Source organism: Pipistrellus hanaki (assembly GCF_964339955.1).
Source record: "Pipistrellus hanaki genome assembly, chromosome: 11".
In the NCBI taxonomy this organism is placed as follows: domain Eukaryota; kingdom Metazoa; phylum Chordata; class Mammalia; order Chiroptera; family Vespertilionidae; genus Pipistrellus; species Pipistrellus hanaki.
The window spans coordinates 24,994,863-25,019,245 of NC_140513.1; the positions used below are offsets into that span (position 1 = coordinate 24,994,863).

The 24,383-nt window shown below is 49.6% G+C and overlaps 1 protein-coding gene across 2 annotated transcripts in view; it reads left to right on the forward strand.

Annotated features, from left to right (window-relative positions):
* Positions 1 to 3,838: 3,838 nt before the first annotated feature.
* FBXO10 (F-box protein 10) overlaps positions 3,839 to 24,383 on the forward strand; it is a 30,752-nt gene continuing 10,207 nt past the window's right edge. The window contains exons 1-6 of one of the 2 annotated variants that reach the window (XM_084898701.1): positions 3,900 to 3,970; positions 6,706 to 6,824; positions 17,489 to 18,079; positions 19,275 to 20,123; positions 21,474 to 21,623; positions 23,791 to 23,927. In XM_084898701.1, coding sequence (XP_084754827.1) covers positions 6,750 to 6,824; positions 17,489 to 18,079; positions 19,275 to 20,123; positions 21,474 to 21,623; positions 23,791 to 23,927 — 1,802 coding nt within the window. In that variant the 5' untranslated portion in view covers positions 3,900 to 3,970; positions 6,706 to 6,749. Of the gene's footprint in view, positions 3,971 to 6,705; positions 6,825 to 17,488; positions 18,080 to 19,274; positions 20,124 to 21,473; positions 21,624 to 23,790; positions 23,928 to 24,383 lie in introns of both variants that reach the window. The other variant, XM_084898700.1, reaches the window with a different exon arrangement.

Genomic DNA, 24,383 nt, shown 5'->3' on the forward strand with positions numbered 1-24,383 from the left:
TTTGTAGTGTCACATGGAGAAGCGGAGAAAATATCTGGATTTCGGCATCTATAGTGGAAGGCATGCCCTGATTCCCAGCAAGCTTGTAAGATGGCGAATTTCCATAGGTAGGAAGAGAGTTTAGATCCTGGGCAGACAAAAAAGGATGATGGAAGTCTATTATGTTTACCCTGAACAAATCACAGTAAGTCTCATTTTTCTATAAAGTAAATGACATTCACATGACTGTGGAAAGTTATATACGTTTACTCTCATCTATAATAATAAAAGGGTAATATGCTAATTAGACCAGATGTCCTTCCGGACGAAGCCAGGGCTGGAGCGAAGCCACCTGGGTTCCGGGTGCCGGCCAGTGGCCAGAGGGAAGCAGCCCGGGTCGCAGGTGCCGGAGGGAAGCTGGTAGCTGGGGGGAAGGAAGGCCTACTCTTGCACAAATTTTCGTTCATCGGGCCTCTGGTTTCACAATAAATATCAAATATGTGCCAGGATGCAAAGTTGAGCAAGTTGGCTCTTGTTTAATGGCAGAGAAAAATCCACAGCAAAGTGGCAGAGTAGCATGCACAGGCGAGATGAGGGTAGAAGGAGGGCTCAACTGCAGTTTGCAAATGATGTTTTTATGTCCAAGTACTGATATGTAAAATCACATTTTCCATTCAGCAAGTGATGCTTGCACCACTAAGAAAGACAGCATATTTTTTTAAATATATTTTTTATTAATTTCAGAGAGGAAGGAAGAGAGAGATAGAAACATCTATGATGAGAGAGAATCATTGATTAGTTGCCTCCTGCATGCTTCCTATATGGGATGGGGCCCACAACCTGGGCATATGCCCTTGACCGGAATCAAACCTGCTGCTCCCACATGGGGCTATTTAGTCCATAGGTCGATGCTCTATCCACTGAGCCAAACCAACTAGGGCAGACTGCGTACTCTTGTAGAAACTTGCTGTTGCACTCCTTTAAAAGGCTTACTGGCCATAGCCAGTTTAACTCAGTGGATTAGAGTGTCTGCCCTCGGACTGAAGGGTCCCGGGTTCGATTCTGGTCAAGGGCATCCACCTCAGTTGCAGGTTCATCTCTGGCCCTGGTCAGGGTGTGTGTAGAAGGCAACCAATTGATATTTCTCTGTCTTTTCCTTTCTTTTAACTCTCTCTCAAAATCAATGGAAAAATATCCTCCGGTGAGGATTGAAAAACAATCCTATATAATAAAAGGCTAATATGCAAATAGACCAAACAGAACAACCAAACAACCGGTTGCTATGATGTGCGCTGATCACTGGGGGTGTGCGTGTGGAACATGGTGGGTGTCAGCAGTAGGCAGCAGAGCACAGAACATGATGGGTATTGGCCACAGCAGGATGGTGGAGCAGGTGAACAGGGGCGCCAAACCAAGGCGGGGTGCTGGTTGCTGTCATTGGGGTGAACCTCTGGTGGTTACTGAAAATTCTTTGCTCTCAGGCGCCAGTGCTCACACCCACTGCTGGCGCCGGGAGCAAGCCCTGATCCCTCAGTGCCATCAGTGGGTACAAGCGGTGGCTCCTGAGGGGCAATCAGAGCAGCAGCCACTGCTCACACCTGCTGCTGGCTCCGGCCCCAATTACTCTGCACTGTCAGCGGATATAAGTGGGGCTGGTGCTGTCAGCATGTGGGAGCAGCAGCGGCAAGAGCAAGGCTGCCAGCAGATGGCGGACCAGGGGCTGCAGCGGGAGGGACAGGGCAGGGAAGGGCACAGAGGATGGGCCAAGACCCACCCTTGTGCCCACCGCAGCCTCGGGGTCCACAGTTTCAAGGTGCACAAATTCGTACACTGGGCCCCTAGTAATAATAATAATAAATAAAAATTAAATGCTTAGCTGTTTTGTAGAAATGCCGAAAGGATAATGTTGGCTGGCACAAATCCAGAAATTCGGGCTTTTGGTTACTGACAGACATCTAGACTGCCAGTTTCACACAATGGGGTACTTTTCAAAGGATTAGATGTCATAGCTTTTCCAGTCAGCAGTAAATCACCAAATTCATTGTAGTATAAATCATAACCTGTTCTGATCTGACCTAAGTCGAGAGGCGTTTCTACCACAGTATATCTAGCCACTTTGTGTACAGCTTTGTGTCTGCTTAAAACACACTGCTGGCTTTAGGCTTAGAGTGGTTCCTCCCCCACTACCACTCCCCTCCCATGTATAAAAAGAGAGCAGCTGTTTGGTAATTTGGACTTCACTCAGAATAATAACAGATGGAATACATTTTTATAGGCCACATTCTGTAGAATTAGGGACTGACAGGTCAATGGGACCACAGGGATCAGCTATTACAAACCTCCGTCCCGTGTGATAACTTTTTTTAACAGCGATCTCAAGTTAGATTTCTGTAGCTGACATTCTCTCCTAAAATCTAGGAATCCATATCCAACTGGCTTTTTTAATGCTTCATTCGGATGACACAGAAGCCTCTTAAATTTACAAGTGCAAAAATGTGCTCTTGATCTCCCTCCACCTCCAAATATGTTCCCCCACAATAGTTACCATTTCAATAAACAGCACTCTCATGGGCTGAGTCAGTAGGTTAAGCTAGAATTCTGGGAATCCCCCTAATTTCCCATATTGAGCCAAATTTGACTCTATCCCCCCAAAATGTGTCTCTAATCCATTTCCATCTTCACTATTCCAGTCCATGTCTTAACCAATGTCTCTGCTTTCACTCTTAGCTTTATCTATTCTCCACATGGTTGCTGGCATACTATTTTTTTTTAAAAAAGTATCAACTCATCTACATTCTCTACACCTTCAGTGGCTTCCTTTCACATTATTTTAAAATCCTTATCGTGTCCTACTACTAAGTGCTGCATGGTCTAGCTCCTGCCTCTCTAACTTCATTTATACTGTTCTCTCCTTAACCCAACCAGCTCTGACAAACTGGACATCTTCCGTTTACCCAAAGAGCAATCTTCTTTCCTCTGCCCTGCTCCACCCCACCTGAGTCCTCACACTGGCTTTCCCTCCTGCCGCTGACCACCTTCCCTTACCCCCTAATTTTATTTTATTTAAAATATATTGTTTTTTATAGAGAGTTAGAAACATCGATGAGAGAGAGACTTCGATCAGCTGCCTCTTGCAAACCCCCTACTGGGGATGTGCCCACAATCAAGGTGCATGTCCTTGACCGGAATCGAACCTGGGACCCTTCAGTCCGCAGGCTGACGCTCTATCCACTGAGCCAAACCAGTTTCGGCTTACCCCCTAATTTTAAAAATCAGAGTTCCTCCAGTGCCCTTTACTATAATTTAAAACACATGCTTAAATATATCTGATGAACAACTACCTTCTCCACTTAAGAAGTAACTTCGAGGACAGGACCCGTACCTGCTTTGCTCACTTTTATGCTTGCAATGCCAGCAGCGGCAGCAACTACCACTTGACCACGTGGCAGGTCCTGTGGCAGCGCCGCATCCATCATCCTTTCATACACACACGCCGCGTAGCCGGGGGTCAGTCTGTGGAATGAATGAGCCCAGCCTAGGAGCACATACACGTTGCTCACCACCATCTGCACCAGCCCCAGGACAGAGAATCCTGGAGACTGGAAGCCTCTCCTCCATACTGACCCCTGCACTGCCCACCCACCGATCCTATTTCTGCCCCTTTTGGGCCCCCACGGCCTTCATCACCTTCCCACAAGCTCCCCTCGCGCAACCGGAGCCCCGTGCGTCTCCCCTCCTCTTCCCTCCGGCCCCTCCCTCCCCGCAGAGAGGCCTCCGGGCTCCTTCCCCGCGCGGTGGTCCAGGACCGGCCCCGCCACCCGCCCGCCGCTCCCAGCATCCCCGGCCCGGCGCGTCACGTGACGGCGCCGCCCGCCCCGGCCCCGCGCTGTGTCGGGCCGCCCCGCGCCTCGCGGCTGCGCTGCTGCAGCTGCAGCTCCGGCGCCCGCGGCCCCGACTGCGCGGCCGAGCGCCCGCGGGAGCTCCCGGCGAGGTAAGCGGCGGGCGGCCCGCGGAGGCTGCGGGCGGACTGGTCCCACCCGCAGGTCCAGGCCCGGGCCCGCCGGAGCAGGGGCTTGGGCGCCTGGAGGCTGCTCCCCGGGACCTGGGCGCTGGGGAGGCGGCCGGTGTAGGAGGCGCCGCTGGGTCCCGGCGGAGATCTGAGCATCTGTCCCTGGCGGGACCGGGGTGGGTGCCCTGGCCCCTGCACCCCGCAGGCATCCGGACGCTCCGCCGCGCGGAGGTAGCGCGGTGCCTTGGCTTCCCCTCCTGGAAGGTGTCCCGATCTCCGTGGTCGCCTTCAGCCCCCAGGTGTCGGGACTGTGTTGGAAGTGAAGTGGGAGAGGGTGAAGCAGACCCTCAGGGATGGGAAGAGCCCGCACCTAGGAATGCAGGGGCGAAGGTCTGGGCCGAGCACCTTCTTCAGTGACTCCTGTCTTTTGTGCACATCGCAAGCCTCTTGGAGACTCGGTGTCTCCACCTGGAAAGCACAGGTGATGCTGTCTGCTCGGCCTCCCTCACAGGACTGCAGGGAGGAAGGGAAAAGCCATTCGAAGAGTCAGAGAACTCGGGGGGGGGGGGGGTAGTTAGAGCCGGGTTCAAGTTCTACTTCTGCCACTGCCTAGCTGTGTGACCTTGAGCCATGGTTTGTTCAAAGCAGATAATAATAATAATAATACTTAGTTTAAAAGGTTGCTATAAGTAAGTTTCAAAGAGCTTACTTAGCAAAGTGTCAGGCACGAAACTGCTCAAAGAAAGTGCTGTGAGTACAAGTTTTTTTTTTTTTAAACAACTGAGCTTCACGTGAGGGGTGTTGAGAACACTCACGTGTCCGTTTCTCTAGGTTTAGTCCTTAAAAGTGCTGTTTTGTTTCCCCGTCTCTCCCTCTCCTTTCAACTCTCTCAAAACCAAGGGAAAGGGTTAGATCCTTTCCCCCTTTTGTCTCTCTGGGCCCCATTGGTTCTCGTTGACGATTGGCATGTGAACCTGTTGTTCCTATCAAATGAGTCAGGCAGGATGGGAACACGAATGTGCCGGAGCAGATGGGTATCAGATTCCCTCCGAGGGGGGAGAGAAGTGCCGGCCTGTGCCGCCACCAAAAAAGCACACAGCGCAGTGATTGACGGGCGGAGCTGGAAGGTGCCTAGGAAACCGTCGGATCCAGCTGTCCCCCTTCTGCAAACGGAGAGGCCGAACCCAGAAAGAGAATGGGGCTTGGATTTCCTCAGGAACCGACAGCAGGTTGGCGCTGCATGGTGGAAAGAACATATACCACTTACCAGACACTGTGCTTTCCCTGAGTTCTAACCCAGTTTTTTTTCATTTATTCAGTAAGTATTTTTGGAGCACCTGCTGTGTGCTTGTAACACTCAGGAGCAGGAGAATATGTGCTATTTCTCTGCTGGTCCTCAGAACCTTTTATAATAGCAGTAAGTGTCAGCTCCCAGGGAGCTTGCCTCATAGCAGCTGGCCCCCGGGGACAGAAGCACAGAGAGAGGCCTAAATTATTTCACCATCAGTGCCAGCAGCCCCGGACCCCTGGTTGAAGCCTGGGGAGATGTCAGACACTGGAGGACATGCTGCTTTTTCAGGGTTTTTAGGGAAGGACTTATTTCTGGCTTGGAGGAGTAGTTGGGTTTTCTTCATCTTTCTGGTTTCAGGCCTCTCATGGTTTTTAGACTTCTGAAAAGTGCCACCCCCACCACAGTCTTCGTTTTGGTTTCCATGGTTATTGGGTGACTTGTATTTTTATGATAGCACAAGTAGCTGTTCACCAAGAACGCGGTCAAGCGGTCCACAGGTCACTGTGGGCTTCTGTTTTCTGGTGGCAGACCTGCATTTTTATTTTCGGTTGCAAACAAACTATCCATTCTTGTACCCCTCCCCGCTTCCTTCTTTAACATGCATGGGTGGCAGGATCATGAGGAGTGGGAATAAGTACAAATAAAGATTAAAAATATATATATGTAGACCCACCCTGGCTGGTGTAGCAGTTGGTTGGAATGTGGTCCCTTACACAGAAATGTTGGGTTCAATTCTCCATCAGGGCACATACCTAGGTTGTGGGTTCGGTCTTCAGTCCCGGCCAGAGCAAATGCAGGAGACAACCGATCTATGGCACTCTCTCACATCGATGTTTCTCTCTCCTTCCCCTCTCTAAACGTCAAGAACATGTCCTCGGGGGAAGACTCAGAGTATATCTATATATCCTGGCTTAGGGACCTCAGAGCCGTTGGGGGAAGTGCAAGGAATAAATCAGGGGGACTCTGATAGGTGTAGAGGATAGTGTCCTGGGCAACAAAGAGACATCACCTACTGAGCCGCTTTTCAAGAAAGATGTAAAACAAACAAGTTCCTTTTCCTTGTCTCCGTTGCATAGTGATAATAGATGGCACTACAAGCCGCCTTTTGTTCTTTCACTTGCCTTAATGAATGAACCCTCTCTTAAGTAATCTATCACAGGCTTTGTTTGAAAACACTGCTAATTTCTCTCATTACCTGTGTGCCCCATTTCACCCATTGTGTTCTAATGCAGTCACTGGCTCTCTTTATTTTTCCTAGTAATCTTTCAAATCCTGTAAGGCCCTTGTTAGTACCGGTAATTCCGTTTCCAAGCCCCTTGGGGGTGTAGTTAAGCACTCCAAAGAAGTCCATCTTCCTTCCATTCTGCAAAGGAGCGAGGGCGGCAGAGTTTTGAGCAGTCCACCCACCTTGTTATTTCTGACACAGCTACATGGTGTCACTCTTGAGGAGCTGTCCTGCACGGTCCAGGGATGTGTGGTCACTGCTGCTCAACACCCTTGTTGGACCAGGTTCCTGCCAGCTTGATCCCAGTCTTGGATTCCAAGGTTAGAGCTTTTCCAGCTTATGCTCATGTGCTTAGCCATTCTCGCCAAAGCACTGCCCTCTGGGCTGTGTGTTGAGCCTGTCACCAGGCTGGGCTCCCAGCCTCCTGGTGAGTTCTCTTTGCAGGCCTATAGGGCCCTCAGAGTCACCCCATTTTCAAAAATTTTATCAGGGTTTGGAGGCTTAATCCTTTCTCTTCCTAACCCTAATCCAAAACATTGTTCTACAATATTTCCTCTCCTGAATTCTGCCTACGAAGGATTCTCTGGGATGGCAGGCAGCCTTCCACAAGATAACTCCCCTAGGATTTCGGGTGCCTACTCATCTTGCTTTTCACCTGTAGGAAGGGTCCTCTTATGACTTGGCAAAGCATAGATCTGCTCCCAGGAGACTGTGTCTCCGCCTGCAGTCCTAAGAGAAGTAGGCATTATTGAAAATTTACTTTACTTCAGTGATGTATATAATGCCATTAGATTAAGCTTATTAATTATATTCAAATCTTTATCCTTAGTGATTTATTTATTTTTATTTATTTATTTAGCTTACTCTAGCTACTATGGAGAGAACTGTGTTAAAATATTTAACTATGGCCGAAACCGGTTTGGCTCAGTGGATAGAGCGATGGCCTGTGGACTGAAAGGTCCTAGGTTCGATTCCGGCCAAGGGCATATAACTTGGTTGTGGGCACATCCCCGGTAGGGGGTGTGCAGGAGGCAGCTGATCGATGTTTCTCTCTCATGGATGTTTCTAACTATCTCTCTCCCTTCTCTCTGTAAAAAAAATCAATAACATTTATTTTTTAAAAATTTAAATATGACTATGAATTTTTCTATTTCACCTTTTAATTTTTTGCTTTAGATCTTTAGCCCTATGGTCAAATGCATACTAATTTAAAGTTGTTATACTTTCCTGGTGAATTAACCTTTAATAATTTCGAAGCTGCCCTTTATATCCCTAGTAAAATAATTTTTTTTGCCTTAAACTATTTTATCTGCTATAACTACTCATCTTTCTGTTGTTGTTCATCTATGCAAGTTATATATTTTCCCACCTTTTTAGTTTAATCCTTTCGGTATTTATGTTTTATTATTTATTTATTTACTTACTATTTTTTAAATATATATATTTTATTGATTTCAGAGAGGAAGGGAGAGTGAGAGATAGAAACATCAATAATGAGAGAGAATCATTGATTGGCTGCCTCCTGAACACCCTCTACTGGGGATTGAGCCTGCAACCTGGACATGTGCCCTTGGCCTGAATCGAACCTGGGACCCTTCAGTCTGCAGGCCGATGCTCTATCCACTGAGCAAAATCGGCTAGGGCTCTGTATCTATGTTTTATACATGTCTATTATAAACAGCATAAATTTGATTTTTTTTTATAGCCTGTCATTGTCTCTTAGCTGGTCCCTGTTTAGTTATATATAACCACTGATGTATTTAGATTTAAATGCCTTCATATTTTATGCTTTCAATGTACTTATCTTGCCAGTTCTTCATTTCATTTGAGCTTTCTTTCCTTTTTTGGGGTTAATTTGAATTATTCAGGTGTTTTCCCTTTTACTAGTTTGGGTGTTATACTCTATCTGTTCCTTAATGGTTGTCCCTGAACTTTTATTTTAACCAAAGTTGATAAAGTTAGAAGTGATAAATAACCCTATTCTTCTTTTGGACTGTACAGGGACCGCAGACTGCTTGAATTCCGTTTGTCCCCTTTCCACTTAGTGGTAGACTAGTTGTAATGCACTGCATCAGCTTTGATTAGAGTCACTTAAGGACCAACAAATGGAACAAATGTGATGAGGGAGGAAGAAGTCAGAGAGCAAAGGATTTACTCGAGAAAACTATGTGCATTTGTCAGGACTCTTGGTTGCAAGTGATGAGCTTAGACTCTTTACTTCAAAAAGAAAATCTGTTGGCTTATTGACCTGCAGAGCTAAATCCAGGAGCTCAAAAACTATTTTTAGGGCTGAGTGTGTGTGTCTCCATCTCTCCCAGTTGCCCAACTTTGCTTGTCTTAACTTGGCTTCCTTCCTCAAATGAACTCTTCTGAGTTGCTCCCATCCTGGCAAAGAGAATGGGATGTTCTGATTGTCTACTCTGAGTCAAGTATCCATCCTGTGTGCAAGAGGCCCGGGGCCCTGTGAATGCCAATCTCACAAGGACTAAATGGAACCAGAAGCGGGAAGTTGTGCCGGGCAGACAAAAGTTGTAGCTACCATAGCCCACCACAGTGATGACTAGAAGAGTGAGGCAAAGAAAGGAGAGGGCTAGAGGGGTTGTAATTGGAATGAACTTGGTTAATCTGGTACAAGAAAAACCAAGGAGGACATCACCTGTTCATGAGCCACTGAAAGGAAGGGAAGGATCGGGGCAAGCAGACCCTTTGCCCACCAACCACTGGGCACTTTGGCTTTGCTGGCCGAGGACATGGAGGTGGTTCACAGCAGCAGAGGTGAGGGAGCTAGAGGAGGGCTCTCTCTCTTGCATGTGGAGGGGCTTTCTAACATGTGGAGGGACTGTCTCTAGCATGTGGAGGTGCTTTCTAGCATGTGGAGGGGCTGTCTAGCATGTGGAGGGACTCTCTCTCTCTAGCATGTGGAGGTGCTTTCTAGCATGTGGAGAGGCTGTCTAGCATGTAGAGGGGCTCTCTAGCATGTAGAGGCTTATTCAGCATAACAGCCATGGTGCTGCCCTGACCGGTTTGGCTCAGTGGATAGAGCGTCGGCCTGCAGACTGAAGGGTCCCAGGTTCGATTCCGGTCAAGGGCATGTACCTTGGTTGTGGGCACATCCCTAGTAGGGGGTGTGCAAGAGGCAGCTGATCGATGTTTCTAACTCTCTATCCTTCTCCCTTCTCTGTAAAAAAATCAAATATATATATATAAAACCCTTTGCACTCTGCTGTCCCCTCTCAGGGGACATCGGAATTCTAGCATATCACTCGGATGTCCCCTCTCAGGGGACATTGCAGTTTATTAGTGATTACGGGGAATTGAGTTAATTCAACGCACGTTTCCGCCGCAAAGTAGCGTCGAGTAGCTGGTAGCCAATGTCCAGAATGGTTCGGAGTGCAAAGGGTTAAAAATCAGCCATGGTGCTTGCTAGTCCCCTAGTCCTTTTTAAGAGAAACTTCTACACCCACAACTCCTGTTTATGCCGGGGAAAGCCCCAGACAGTCATGCCTTCTACCATGAAATCTTGCTCTATCCCTACCCGCTAGCAGTCAGAGAGGGACCTCAGACCCAACAACAGCCCATTCCCAGGCTCTCCAGGGACCTGTGCAGGGGCTGTGGGCTCCCTCTGGGCTAGGAACCTCAGCTGTGCTGCTTGCTAACTGAACAAAATGTGGGAGGAACTATCTATTCCTGGGATTGGGGGTAAGACTACGACCTCTGGGGCTGTCTTTTATGTGCTCATTGAGATGGCATAAAAAGCACCTGGTAAGTCCACGGCACACATTCACTGCCCCCTGGAGGGGCAGCGTTAAATCAGGACGAAATCCCAGGTCTTGAGATTTCACCAACCCAGCGCGCTCTCCTGGGTGGAGCACAGAGAACGAGCAGTGCATTGAAGGAGGGAGCGAGAGAGAGGGGGCCCTCATGGCTCCAGCCACGCTCAGAAAGCACCATATGTGAACGGTGTGCTGGTCTCTGTCTTCAAGTCTCAACGCTGAAAATAGGAAGCAGCCGAAGACAGGTAAGGCTGGACGAAATGATGAAGAGCCCTGCTGAGATTTCAGTCATCTTCAAAGTTTTAAGTTGTCTCATTCCCAATAGTGTGTGTATGTGTGTAGGTATGTGTGTATACATGGTTCTTTCGTGGTTCACAGTCTTTTACTCTGTGTATTTTCAAGAGAAGATGCACAAAACTTTAGGGAGATTTGATTTGAAGAAAGGTTTAAAATCATTAACCCATTATAGTTATACTGTGCTTAATGAACACAGTTTGTAGTTGTTTGCACGGGAGCTTTGTATGCCCGGTGGTGTGGGGAGAAAATATCTTTTTATCCCTTTGTCAAAGTAGAGTTCTGAGCTGCCCTGGATACCCTTTATCTCTTTGCTTACTTTTTTATTAAAAGCAAAATTCCCGCCACTTTGACACTGATATGCCCTCCCTCACTAGGAAGTAAGTGCATTTTCGTCATTATACAAACATGGGATATGAAAACAGAATTAAGTCTCCCCTGAGGGAGAGGCAGAGCCCAGACCAGGAGCCTGTTGGGTCCCTTTGTCTGAGTCATGTCAGCATGGGGTAGGGCTTTCTGTGCTGCTCCGACTGCCCCCAAATTAATGAAAACTCTGTGAACTGACCCAGCTGGCCTTTCTCCCTGACCCTGTCAGACTCTGGGAGCCGCAGCCAGACGGAGTCTCTTCCTGTGCCCTAAACCCCGGCTGGGGCTTTTGCTGGCACTCGTTCTTCTGTCTGCCTCCCATCTCTGGCCCCATACCTCAGGGCCTAACTCAGATGCCAGCTCTTCCAGAAGCTTGGTTACACCCCCCGTGGTTAAAAACCCGGTCTTTAGGGTCAGGCCTGACTTCAAGAGGGGGTTCTGCTGCTCTCTAGTGGCGTGGTTTGGGGTAAGTCATTTGTCACATAAGTTCCCTCAGGCTGTTTCTCCATCTGTACCATGAAGACAATGATATTTCGAATCAGTGCTTCCCTAACCTACAGCACACAGGCGTTCCCTGGTCACCTTGTTGAAATGCCAGTGCTGATCCAGTGGGTGCCCACTAGTTGGCATTTCTAACCAACTCTTAGGTCCTGGGTTGCAAGGCTTGGGAGAGACGTTGGGAGAATGAAGTGAAATAATCAGGAAAGAGCTTACTCTCTGTGCCTTCAAATAGTCTTGCCTAGCGAATGGCAGCTGCGGCTGTTTTTGTTGCCTGTTATTATTATTGGCTCATTTCTCCAGCTGGAGGTCACAGCTTTATTCTTTAAACAAGGGCTTTCCCTCTTTTATGGCACTAAGACTTTTACCTTATATCATGTGTTGGGATTTTGCTTGTTTGTTTTTTATTTAGGAGAGCTTTTTTTGGTAAAGATATCTTTGTCTCCTACCAGACTTAAGGGTGGAGTCTTTATCTGATTCCTGACTCTCTAACGGTGCTTACATGGCCATGTATATAGCAAGTGTTGACTTGGGTTTTATTTTCTTCTTCTTCTTCTTCTTTTTTTTTTTTTTTAATTCCATGGAGATCTGTGTAACAGTGGGGATTCTATAGCTAATGGTTTGAATAGTCTCAGCTCCTAATGCCGCAGATAATGATGATGGTGATTATTTATCATGCAGTGAATGTTTATCAAGTACCTGCTGAGGGCCAGGCATAGTTCTAGGCACAATACAAAGTTTCTGTCATTAGGAGCTTACATTACACTTAGGGGAGACAGATAATAAAGAAAGCAAATATTTTTTGCTTTCACACACACACACACAAGATTAAGTGACCTACCGTATGTCTGTCCAACTGTCTGACCAACCAACTGGCTGGTACATATGACACACACTGGCAGTTTAAAAATAAACGCTGACTCACACATGTACAATACATATAAAGCTCTTGCTGGCACCAATCGCATGCATGTGTTTCGATCTGTCATTGTCAATCGTGGTTGTTCTGATTCGAAGAATTGATTTGTCCACATCTGATACTGCCTCCCATTTAAATCAATTCAAAGACAGTTTCCCACGATGCCAGCATTTTCGATGATTATTAATAAATCACAAGGACAAACTCTAGACAGAGTAGGATTATTCCTACCTGAACCCATTTTTGGACATGGTCGGTTATATGTTGCTTTCTCGAGTTCGAAAAGCATATGATGTTAAAGTTGTAAATATTTCATCACAAGGGAAATTAGTCAAGCACTCTGAAAGTGTTTTTACTCTTAATGTGTTATACAGGAAGATATTAGAATAGTTTAAATAAATTTATCAGTCATTCTTTGTATCAATGTTGTTTTTATATCATGTCTTTGTTGATTTTATATCATGTCTTTATTGTTATATCATGTTATTGTTTATTAATCAATGTATATATTATTTTCATATACATTTTTAACTCTGATACTTCTATTATAGAGAAAGGATGAATAGCGATATTAAAATATTTCTTCTAATTAATTTCCTTTCAATGTGCATGAATCCATGCATCGTGCCACTAGTTACATATAAAATAAAAAGCTTGCTGAAACCTGTTTGGCTCAGTCGTAGAGCATCGGTCTGTGGACTGAAAGGTCCCGGGTTCGATTCCGGTCAAGGGCATGTAAATTGGTTGTGGGCACATCCCCGGTGGGGGTGTGCAAGAGGCAGCTGGTCGATGATTCTCTCTCATCGACATTTCTAGCTCTCTATCTCTCTCCCTTCCTCTCTGTAAAAAATCAGTAAAATATATATTTAAAAAAAAAGTAATACTTTAAAAAAAAGAAAAAAGAAAGAAAAGCTCCTTGAGAGCAGAGGATGTGTCTGACTCATCATAGTGTTTCCTCGTGTTAGGCGTTCAGGCGCAGTGTCACCTGCCACTCTGCACCTGTGTACGCTGTCTGACTTTTCACATGGACAGTCCCTAGGGGTGACATGGAACTTCCTCGTGTCCCCTTCACTAACCCACAGATCCACTCAAACGAAAGTATTGGTGAGCTAGATAGATGTCACTAGAGATCTTATTCCTGACTTGCCTACCCATCATGATGCTCAGTGAACTAAATGGCCCGTAGAACCCACCTTCTCAGAGGCAGTGGGGGTCTGGAATGAAAACAAAGCAGAGCTTACTTCCAGCGCCCTCGTTCATGTACAGAGGAGGTCACTCCCGGTTTCTTCTGAGCAAATCCTTCTTGGCTCCCGCCTTTCCTCTGGCAGGCTGGCGAGGACTTGGTCAGCAGACCTCTCTCTCTCCACTCTCTCCAGTGATCTCAGCCCATCCCAAGGCTTTCAGTGTCATTCCGGTCTCTGTTTAAGTGTCACTTCCTTAGATACCTTGCTTAACAACCCCATCTGAAATAGCACACGTGTGCATGCACCCAGACGCACTCAGCCTGCTTTATTTCTCTTTATAGCTACGTTGTTTTTAAAAGTTATTGTCTGTCTCTGAAGGCAGGGACTGTGTCCTGTTTACTTTTTGTCAGAACTTGGAGCGGCGACCTAGCACAACAGTTGACAGTCAACTAATATTGGTTGAATAAATGATTTTTTTTTCCTTTGGAAATTCTCAGCACCCTCCTGAGGTGTAGCAGGACCGCGTCATTGGCCTGTTTACAGAGGAGGCATCTGGCTCAGAGGGGTTAAGGCTTTGCCTGAGGTCTCAGGGCTGGGACGCAGGAGAGCTTGCTCGTTGAGAGCCACGTCTTGTGGGAGTCGCCTCCCAAGAGGGTGGCCTCTGTCTCTCCTGCTGAGGCTGCGGACAGCAGGTGACCTGGAGGCAGGTGGATGCCTCCCCGGGCTGTTGGGCGGGGCCTCACAGACACCCCGAGTGCTCACCCTCTCGGGAACATGTAAGTAAAGGAGCAGCGTAAGGCCCACCTAGGACATGCTTTCTCCGTCTCACTCGAGGCACTGTTGTTTCTCCTCCTCTGCAGGTCTCACGCTGCAGGTGCACAGACCCTGGGGGACCTTCGTGGCTGTTAATTCCATAGCTCAGGCCCCAGTGGCAAAAAGGAAGGACGAAGCTCGAACACATTAAAAAAAAAAAAAAAAAAAAAAAAAGTGTTACTTGGTTATAGAAATCCCTGTAGCCGCCTGGATCCCCATGGATTTGTGTAAAACTGTAGTAAATAAAGCCAAATGGAACAAGGGGGATGTGACATTTGCATGAAAGGAAATCCTCCTCAGCTCGGCGAGGGTCTGGATTCTATTTTTCTTACGCCAGTACCACACTGTCTTGTGGTTGACTTGTCGAGGAAGTTTAGAATATGTTGTCTTTTTTTTTTTTTTTTTTTCTTCAGAGTATTAAGTTTTATTCTAGCAGGCAGTTAAGATGCTAGTGGGTCCCATCAGACTTGCTTTTATTCTTCCAATTTGAGTTTATTCTTTTTTAAAAATATATATTTTTATTGATTTTTTATAGAGAGGAAGAGAGAGGGATAGAGTTAGAAACATTGATGAGAGAGTCATCGATCAGCTGCCTCTTGCACACCCCCTACTGGGGATATGCCCGCAGCCAAGGTACATGCCCTTGACCGGAATCGAACCTGGGACCTTTCAGTCCACAGGCCGACGCTCTATACTTGTTCATGGCAGAAGAACGAATCCACTCCCAGTTGTTCTGTCAAGGCCTGAAGTGGAAGTGAAGTGGAGGTTCAGTTTGGGATACACTGCTGAGGTGTTAGTATCTGTGGAACGTTGAAGTAGAATTTGCCCAACAGGCAATTGGGTGTTCATGTGTGGAGACAGTCGGGACGGGAGATTTCAGATTCTGTAGTCACAGATTCGGTGGGAGTTAAAGCCAAGAGAATGGTGTGGCTCAGCGGATAGAGCGTTGGCCTGCGGACTGAAGGGTTCCAGGTTCCATTCCGGTCAAGGGCATGTACCTTGGTTGCGGGCACATCCTCAATAGGAGGTTTGCAGGAGGCAGCTGATGGATGTTTCTCTCTCATCAATGTTTCTAACTCTCTATCCTTCTCCCTTCCTCTCTGTAAACAATCTATTGGGGGGAAAAAATGCCTAGAGAATGAATGTGTTCACTTAACAACAGAATGGTTAGAGGAGTAGAAGAACATTTTTCTTTTTAAAGAACCAGAAGCAGACATAGCTAGAGAAGTCGGTGAGGAACTGGAGCCTTCACCATCACAGAAACCACCCTGAATAAATGGCATTCACCGGAGGAGACAGCCGCCAGGAGCCTCTTTTCTCTGTATCTGTGATGCTTACCAACCCAGAGACCAGCGCTCCTCCAGTGCCCCTGAGACTTCGTCAAGTTTCACCAGGCGATCATTAGCGAAAAGCCCACGTGCGTAGGCTGCAATACTAACCTTTAGCATTAAAGCTCAGAATTTCTCCCAGGCATAATCATACATCTGTGCTTCTAGCCTTCCTGGGGCTTAAATAGCTGCAGGTATGATCATTGTCTCCACAAAGTGGAGAGGAGGCCCTAGGAGGTTAATAAAGAGATTAAAGTCAGTCGTGCCCTGCTTCTAAGTTTCCGTTTCTTGTTGGCTAGAGACTTTATAGGGTTTCAGACTTGAAAGCTGCGCTCACACAATCCCCTGTTTTCAGGTGGAGAAACGAACCCTCACAAATGAAAGGGCTTGAAGTCCATATAAACAACAAAAATTCAATGAAGCCAGCTAAAGCAAAAAGGAACATTTATTATAAGAGTACAAAGGTTGCTGATGGAATTTAAAAGGCGAGGATAAAGCTGAGCTTTGAGGAAAGCCTGGAGCCATGACTAGAATGCCCTTTGTTTCCACCCTCTCTCTGCTTTTCTTCTGTCTACGATTTGTTCTTCTCTCATTTTAGACCAGCTTCTTGTGCACCATCCCCTCCCCTCCCATAAAAAAATGTTCACCAGCAACTGTTCCTGCATGTATAGCTTAGGAAAGAAGTGACCCGTTCCCCTCCACTCAGGAAGTCAGCCTGGTTCTAGAATTACAGCTCATGTCCCCCCTGGAGAAGGTGGAGTCATCCCGAGTCCCGTCCGTTGCAGCCGAGGGCCTGGGGTAGCGTATTTGAACGCTCATTGCTGCAGGCACCCTGCCTCTGTGTCCATGGACACACGTTGCTGGAGGGAGGAAGAACAGTTTCCAGATAAAAGCGAGGGGGCCGATGGCTGTGCAGCCGGCCCAGCAGATGTTTAGGACACCAGGGTTCCATCAGAACATCACCAGTGGCAGAGCCAGGACCAAGACCCTCAGCCTCTGATCCAGCCGCAGCCTTTCCTGAGGCTGCCTCGCGCGGGCACAGTGGTAATCGCTCAGTCAGGCTACGAGGAGGGACAGTCACGTGGACACTCACTGCCTCCGTTCTCGTTCCTGTCGGTCTGAAGAAATAGAGGCCCTGCTCTGGGCATGCAGGGATCCTGAGCTCTGAAGCCGTCGTCCCAGCCAAAGGCAGGTTCCCTCTGTATTAGTGCAAACATAGTCATCCGGCTCAGAAACCCAGATCAAACCAAACCAGCCTAAGCACAAAGCCCACTGGAAGGCCGCTGAGTCCTCACAGGACTGACGGGGGAGCAGAAGACCCCAGGGCACCCACAGGAATCTGGAACCCGTCCCTCCAGGACATGAACATATGTCCTCACTTTTTTTTTTTCTTTTCGATTTGTATCGTTCATCCCTGATTTCTGCTTGGCTCTGGTACGGACCACAAGGTTTCCTCCGCACTGTGGGGCGTGGGGCTGCCAGTGGTCCCGGAGTCATACCATACCCTTGTCTGACCAGAGAGAAAGGAGTCTTCCAGGTAGAAAAAGCCCAGAGAAGCTTTCTGATTGAGGGGGTGGGGTCCTGTGATTGGCTGGGCCTTGCTCCCCCGCTCACCGCCAGGGCCAGAAGGAGGCAGGGGTATTTTAAGAAGGGAGACCTCCCCACTCCCTTCCACTCTCTCCGAGGAATCGATGGAGAAATAGCCTCACTCCTCAGGTGAGGATTATTAAAAAAAAAAAAAAAAAAAAGGAAGGAAGGGACTTCAAGCAGAGTCAGCAAAAGCCTCTTGTCCTGTGTCTGTCTCCCCAGGTGACCATGGAGACCGGCGGGCTCCCCCTGGAGCTGTGGCGCATGATCTTGGCCTACCTGCACCTCCCGGACCTGGGCCGCTGCAGCCTGGTGTGCCGGGCCTGGTACGAGCTGGTCCTCAGCCTCGACAGCACCCGCTGGCGGCAGCTGTGCCTGGGCTGCACCGAGTGCCGCCACCCCAACTGGCCCAACCAGCCCGACGTGGAGCCCGAGTCCTGGAGGGAGGCGTTCAAGCAGCACTACCTCGCCTCCAAGACGTGGGCCAAGAACGCCCTGGACCTGGAGTCCTCCGTCTGCTTCTCCCTGTTTCGCCGGAGGCGGGAGCGCCGGACCCTGCGCGTGGGGCCGGGCCAGGAGTTCGACAGCCTGGGCGGCGCCCTGGCCGCGGCCAGCCTGTACGACCGCATCGTGCTGTTCCCGGGCGTGTACGAGGAGCAGGGCGAGACGGCCCTGAAGGTGCCCGTGGAGATCGTGGGCCACGGGAAGCTGGGGGAGGTGGCCCTGCTCGCCAGCATCGACCAGCACTGCTCCACCGCGCGCCTGTGCAACCTCGTCTTCATGCCAGCCTGGTTCTCGCCCTTCATGTTCAAGGTGGGTGCCCACCTCGGAGGACGGCCTCTCCAGCCCCGGCCCCGAGCGTGGCCTCTTCTCGGGGGACTTATAATCCGCCCCCCCCCTTTTTTTTTTTTGTTGGAATGGAGAGTTTAATTGTTACTGCTCTAGCACACTCCTCCGAGTTCTGCTCCAGTTGAGAAGTAGGCACAGGATCAGTAGAGATGAACATGCTGCTTTGTTCCTGGCAAAGCTGTATTAAACATGAGCCTTGGACTTTGAGCTCGAAATTGTTTTGTATTTCTTCCCTTCCAAACTGGGTCAACCGAAGCCACAGGGGGAGCAACGAGGTAGAAAATCCGGGATCCTGGAGCGTGCCACTTGGTGGCAGAAAGCGGAGAACACTTTGGCAGCGTGCCCAGAGGGAGCCCGGGGTGGGGGTGGGGGGACAGTGACCTTCAGTGCATCTGCCCCACGCTGTGGAGGGCCAAGGAAGGCCAGGTTTTTAACCAGGGGTGACTGGAGAGGGTCAGGACATATCAGTCCCAAAACATTCCCTCCAGGGACACAGAGCAGAAGTTGTGTTCACAGCAAAGCCTGTACGGAGGTGGTGGTAGCTCCTGGCAGAGAGTCTGCGGCTTTTCCGTTGCCTAGAAACTAATTCCAACCCCTGGATTAGGTACCTTGTCAACAGAAATTATATGGCCACTTTACTACCAAGGACCGCTAAGTCATCCTCTCGGGTTTGTAATGATCATCATCCCAACAATCATCTGTGATGCGCTCACTGTTGCTGGGCGAATGTTTTTAGCCATTGTTGTTAAGATGGTTGTAGTATCTGGTTTATAAATAGATGAGCAAACAGAGGCTCACGAAGATTAAGTGACATACCCCGGTCTCAGATTTATTAAGGGACTGAGATAGGTTCCAGAGTCAGTGCTCCTAATCCAGGCGAACGTTTCTGCTAGCATCTGTTTCCACTCGTGTCCCCGCCCCTTTGGGATCGGATGGAGGGAAGGGCAGGCAACTCCAAAGTATCTGTCTTCCCTCTGGGGCAGAGCGGCTCCGAGGCCCCTCTGGGCATCCGCTGGCGCATGCCCTCGTGGGGAAGGGGGCACGATCAGCAGGGCGCATGGCTCTCCCTGCCCCACCCTCCGCAACAAGCAGCCGGAGTGCCGACCCGCTACGCAGATCTCACCCCCGTTGTCTTCACGCTCTCTCCTTCACTCCCCAGACAACCTCAGGCCACGTCCAGTTTGACAACTGCAACTTCGAAAACGGGCACATCCAGGTGCACGGCCCGGGCACCTGCCAAGTGAAGTTCTGCACCTTCAGAAACACCCACGTCTTCCTGCACAACGTGCCCCTGTGCGTGCTGGAGAACTGCGAGTTCGTGGGCAGCGAGAACACGTCCGTGACCGTGGAGGGCCACCCGTCCGCCGACAAGAACTGGGCCCACAAGTACCTCCTGGGGCTCGTCAAGTCCTCCCCCAGCGTGCTCCCCACCGAGGACTCTGACTTCCTCATGTCCCTGGACCTGGAGAGCAGGGACCAGGCCTGGAGCCCGAGGACCTGCGACATGGTCATCGAGGGCAGCCAGAGCCCCACCAGCCCCGTCGCCAGCTCCCCGAAGCCAGGCTCCAAGGCCGGCTCCCAGGAGGCGGAGGTGGGCAGCGACGGGGAGAGGCTGGCCCAGACCCCGGACGGCAGCGACGGGGGCCTGAGCCCCAGCGGCGAGGAGGAGGAGGAGGAGGAGGAGGAGGAGGACCAGCTCACGTACCGGCTGTCCTACCAGGTGCAGGGCCCGCGCCCCGTCCTGGGCGGCTCCTTCCTGGGCCCGCCTCTGCCCGGAGCCTCCATCCAGCTGCCCAGCTGCCTCGTGCTGAACTCGCTGCAGCAGGAGCTGCAGAAGGACAAGGAGGCCATGGCCCTGGCCAGCTCCGTGCAGGGCTGCCTCATCCGCAAGTGCCTCTTCCGGGACGGCAAGGGGGGCGTCTTCGTGTGCTCCTACGGCCGGGCCAAGATGGAGGGGAACGTCTTCCGGAACCTGACCTACGCCGTGCGGTGCATTCACAACAGCAAGGTGCTGCCCTGCGGCTCCTCTGCAGCGCCTGCGGCCCCCCGGGTCACAGGACATGATGGATGGAGGAGAAGTCTCTCGTGGCGATAGGCGGGGGGGGGGGGGGAGGCTTGGATGGGGCTATTTTGCATTTTTTAAAAAATATCATATTTTTCTTTTTTTCTTTTCTTTTTTTTTTTTTTTTAATAATGTTTTTGTTTTTTGTTTTTTGTCAAATGACCTTTTATTGAAATATTTTCCTAGTTCTTTTTTTAAAAAAATATATTTTGATTTTTTACAGAGAGGAAGGGAGAGAGATAGAGAACTAGAAACGTCGACGAGAGAGAAACATCGACCAGCTGCCTCTTACACACCCCCTACCTGGGATGTGCCTGCAACCAATGTACATGCCCTTGACCGGAATCGAACCTGGGACCTTTCAGTCCGCAGACCGATGCTCTATCCACTGAGCCAAACCGGCTTCGGCTAAAATCATATTTTTCTTAAACTTATAACACACTTGCCTTCTCTCCATCATCTGATTTGGGGGGAGGAATAACTATTTTTTTTTTCCGTTTTGCATCATGATAGAGCCCTAGTGGTAGCCCTGCTGAACTGTGGCCTCAGGGCTTTTTGCAGGAGTTGGGCAGCCATGGAATGAAGTATGCAGCTCATGAGTCTCTGGACAGGAACCTGAAAAATGGATAGTTGTTTTTTTTTTTTTTAACTATAAATATATGTATAGTCAAAGGATAAAATACATATATATATATATATATATATATATATATATATATATATATATATATATATATATATATCCATGGTGTATCCTGAGCATAATTATATGCTAAGTGGCATTAATTCAAGCAGGGGGCTGTGGGCAGCCATGCAGGGCTTGCTGAGCTGATCCCTGTGCCCAGGAAGCGAGGCCCGACCCAGAGAAGAGCCGAACGCTCAGCTTTCTCAGGCAGGGGGATATGTGCCAGGGCGGGTAGGAAGTGGTCGGTCTGGAACCTGATTCCATTCGTAGCTGTGTCCTTGGACCCATGAGGGAATCTGTGTGTAAGCCCAACGCACGTTGAGTGTGAGGACCACTGAGTCCCATCTTCTCTCAGGGTCTTTGCCATCCCGTCATCCCGTTATTCTGCTCGAACGCTGTGGCTCTGATGAGGCTTCGTGAAAGACCCGGCGTGAGGCCGGAGCAGGGGCGGAGAGCGGCCGCGCTGACCTCCGGGCGCTCCTCTCGCCGGCAGGCCGCACAGCACAGGCCAGACTACGGAGGAGGCTCGGTGCCCCTAAGTGATTTTTTTTCCTTTTTCTTCTTTAATCCTCTGTGACAGGAAAACAAATGGCTTTCTCTCCCCTGCTTAGATCGTCATGCTGCGGAACGACATCCACCGCTGCAAAGCGTCGGGCATCTTTCTCCGCCTGGAGGGCGGAGGCCTGATCGCCGGCAACAACATCTACCACAACGCGGAGGCTGGCGTGGACATCCGGAAGCGGTCCAACCCGCTCGTCCTGGTACTCCCCTCTGCCTGCCCCTCTTCGGGGGGCTCTGGCTCCTCAGAAACCATTTTTGGGGATGTCCGCATCCGCGTCGCCGTCTTGGTGCTCTCTGTGTGCAGGGCTTCCCTGTCCTTTCCCCTGCCGTCTCCCCGTCAGTAAGAAAGAGGTCCGGTCACAGGGGGAAATCCCAGGGCCCTGATAGGCTCTCTCGCTGGCTTTTGACTTTGGTAAGAATTAAAGATGACGGTGCCTGCCCTAAAAATCACGTGGATCAGAAATAAAACACCACGTGAGTTCATTCTTTGCTCTAAAAAAGGAGATTTCGTGCTGAAGGTTATTTGTTTCATGGATATGGTGAGTTTGGTTTGGCACCAGTGTGAAAGCCACTTAAAATCCTAGCCTAGCCCTGACTGGTTTGGCTCAGTGGATAGAGCGTTGGCCTGCGGACTGAGAAGTCCCGGGTTCGATTCCGGTCAGGGGCATGTGCTTTGGTTGTGGGCACGTCTCCAGTAGGGGGTGTGCAGGAGGCAGCTGGTCGAAGTTTCTCTTTCATGGATGTTTCTAACGCTCTATCCCTCTCCCTTCATCTCTGTAAATAAATAACCAACTAACTAAATAAATAACTTAATAAATAAATAAATAAATAAATAAATTAATTAATTAATTAAAATCTTAGCCATGAGACTAGCGACTTGAGAGAGACCAGCTCCTTTTCTGCCCTGGCCTTCCCAAGACAGGCTTCCGAGAAACTGGGAAATGTGACGGACTTTTTATGGACCTGGAAAACTAATACCCACCCTTCTGTTAGTGCTTAGTATATGCCAGGTTATTCTAAGAACTTTGTATATAATTATGGTTTACTCCTTACACAACCCTGTGGGGTAGAATTATTATCCCCGTTCTGTAGATGAGACATCGAGACACCAAGAGGCTGAGGATCTTTCCCCAAACCACACAACCAGTGACGGACGGAGCTGGGGTTTGAATCCAGGCAGGCTGGTTCAGGGTTGATGTTCTCAACCCATTGTATCTAAGCTGCCCGGGACATGCAGAGAAAGGAACATCCTAACTAGTTAAAGTGACACGCCTGGCTGTGTCTTCTTTCTCTCGCTGTGTTTGCCCTGCAGCTGGTGTTGGACGCATGACCAGGGCGCTGCTGCTGCCAGAGAGATGAGGCTGCCTTTCCAGTTAGTGGGTGGAAATGGGAAGGGGGTATTGCTGATCAGTCCTGGCATTGTGAAAGGGCGTGGAGGGAAATGTGACTGCACACCCTCTCTCTCAGAGCTCTCCACCCTGGGGGACATCTGTTAGGCCCAGCCTGTCAGGAGAAAGTCTGAAAAGTGAGTAAGAATAGAAGAGCTAGCAGCATGGAACACTTGAGAGCAAACCAGAACGTTCTGTGAAAGAGAAACAGCTAACTTCCTGGTTTCAGAATGGGATTGTGTTCGGGGCTGTAAATGAACAATTGGAGTGAAACCATTGTATTGTAACTTATTATAACCTAAAAATGGTGTCACTGGGCAAAAGCAACTGACTGCCTGGGAGACAGAAAAAAAGAAAAAAACAACACCTAGATTTCAAATCTGGCTCTGCCACAAACGTATCACCTTGGGCCTGTTGCCCTTTTGTAGGAGGAATTAGAACGATGTCCCCAAGGTTCCTTGTAGCTCACACACCTCTGACCTCACGCCCCATGGGATAGCTAAGCTCCCCAGAGCCGTACCTTCCCCTAGCCCTCTCCTGAACAAGAACCGTGGACCAGACGCCACATGGCTCTCACCCTTCCCCGGATGCGGCCCCCTTGGGTTGGCCAACATTCTCGTGTCCTGGGGTGCCGCCCGTTCCTGAAGACAGGCCCCTCTGGCCCTGGGAAGTGTGGCGTGGCCAGGCGATTGTGTGTGGGAGCTCAGAAAGTTCCAGGAGCGTGCCTGCCGGCGAAGAGCAGAGCCCCCAGTCGTAGGGCCGGCAGGGACTGGAGACTCCCGTCTTCAGGGTCTGCCTGACCGGGCCCACGCGTGCCCCTGTGCAGGGCAGCGGGGCTCGTGCGCTTTGTCCTGTGCGGGGGCTCCTCCGGGGACCGAGCTTTCTCTGCTGAATGTGTCCTGGCTGTGGGGTGGGGAGCGCTCTGCCTCAGGCTGGCCCTGTCTGATCTGTCCTTCGTGGCGTCTCCTGTCACTTGCAGTGTAACCAGATCCACCACGGCCTTCGCTCCGGCATCGTCGTCCTTGGCAATGGGAAAGGCGTCATCCGGAACAATCAGATCTTTTCCAATAAGGAGGCCGGCATTTACATCCTGTACCACGGAAACCCAGTGGTGAGGTAGGCGCTGCTGTCCCCGGGCCGTCCTGCCCACCGCGGTCCCTTCTTCCTTGCCTTCCTCATCGCTGTTTCCCTTCTCCCGTCTTTCCCCCGTTTGAGAATGCTTCTTGTTTCCTAAAGCAGCTGTACAGACTCGAGCACAAAAGAGAGGGCGCCCAGACTCCCACCATAACACAGCCATTTTGTGTTTCAGTTAACCCTGCAGCCATTCTAGTCAAGTATTACTGAGCACTTCTACATTATAATGATAACAGGTATCGAGGGCCGGACCGGGAGCTTACTCTCGTCTGGGAGACATACGTGCCCGGAAGAGATGTTAGCTCGGGTCAGTGGATAGTGGCCACCAGGGACGCTGTGTTAGGATTCGGAGGCTACCTGTGACCTCGGCATGAAAGCACGTCGCGGTCAGTCAGGGTGGGCGCTGTAGGTGGAAGGGGCAGTGGCACTCTGGGACCA